A 940-nucleotide genomic window follows, 5' to 3' on the forward strand; every position below is an offset into this window, starting at 1 on the left:
CGGACTAGATGATCTGCTCAGGTCCCTTCCGACCCTACAAACTATGAAACCTAAATTTCTTTGAACGAACTTAATCATTTTTTTCCTGTCTTTTTTAGTATCAAAAGACTATTATCAAAGCTCACAACAAACAGGTGATGCGCAGCACATGAACATGATAATTACACAAGCAAACTCTTGAAGTTGCACAAATAAGTGGGTATTGATATGTGGAAAGGAGGCAAGTGTAACGCATACTTAGTGCGAGGTCCTCTATTGGCTGACCTAAGAGAAGACAAAAGGCTTTCTACTTCTAGCTAAAGGTATCTATTGTATTATTACTATGTGAATTTAGGACTGAAAGAGCCACAGTTTCTACAGCTCGGTTTCTGAGGTCAGTGCATCTTAGCAAGTTTTTCTATCTACCTGCAGCCAGTGGCTCCAATGCAGTTGTGTCTGAATGTGAAAATTTTCTGATTTTCACATGCCACTGGCCATTTCTGAAACACAAGAAGTTTGTTCAATTCCCCTCCTGCACAGACTTTTGCAAATCTGGTTTTAATGTAATTTATTCTCTGCCCGTTACTTCCAAAGCATTTTGTCAGCGCAGTGCTCAGCCTGGAATTGGAATTATTGTCTTTGATTCCAGGGGAGTCCTGCTGGAGTTACCCAGTGCTTGCTGTTGCCACCCCAAAGTCTGTATTTAGTCACCAGGTAGTTCCCTCTATTGTGCTTTTCATTATATTTGATCAATTAATTTATCCGTTCATCTAGTCGCCGTTAGATTTGAGGGGAAACAAAATTAAGGTTCATTAGACTAAGAGAGTTCTGGGAAGCAACTGAGTGAAAAGATTGTATATAGTTTCCTTAACCATGCATTAGGGAAACGTCTTCCTAAATAAGACTCACAGGCATGAGGGAATGACTTCATCTGAAGCTCATATACCATGAAGACAAGCAC

The 940-nt window shown here is 40.0% G+C and overlaps 1 protein-coding gene across 1 annotated transcript in view; it reads left to right on the forward strand.

Moving 5' to 3' along the window:
• The window catches only part of LOC109313738, a 36235-nt gene extending 36083 nt beyond the window's left edge, over window positions 1-152 (forward strand). Inside the window, exon 7 of the mRNA XM_019540454.1 lies at window positions 99-152. Within this exon, the coding sequence (XP_019395999.1) occupies window positions 99-152 (54 nt within the window). The remainder of the gene's footprint in view (window positions 1-98) is intronic.
• Window positions 153-940: the final 788 nt, after the last annotated feature.

This window comes from Crocodylus porosus, unplaced genomic scaffold (assembly GCF_001723895.1).
Source record: "Crocodylus porosus isolate Cpor-Errol unplaced genomic scaffold, CroPor_comp1, whole genome shotgun sequence".
Taxonomy (NCBI): domain Eukaryota; kingdom Metazoa; phylum Chordata; order Crocodylia; family Crocodylidae; genus Crocodylus; species Crocodylus porosus.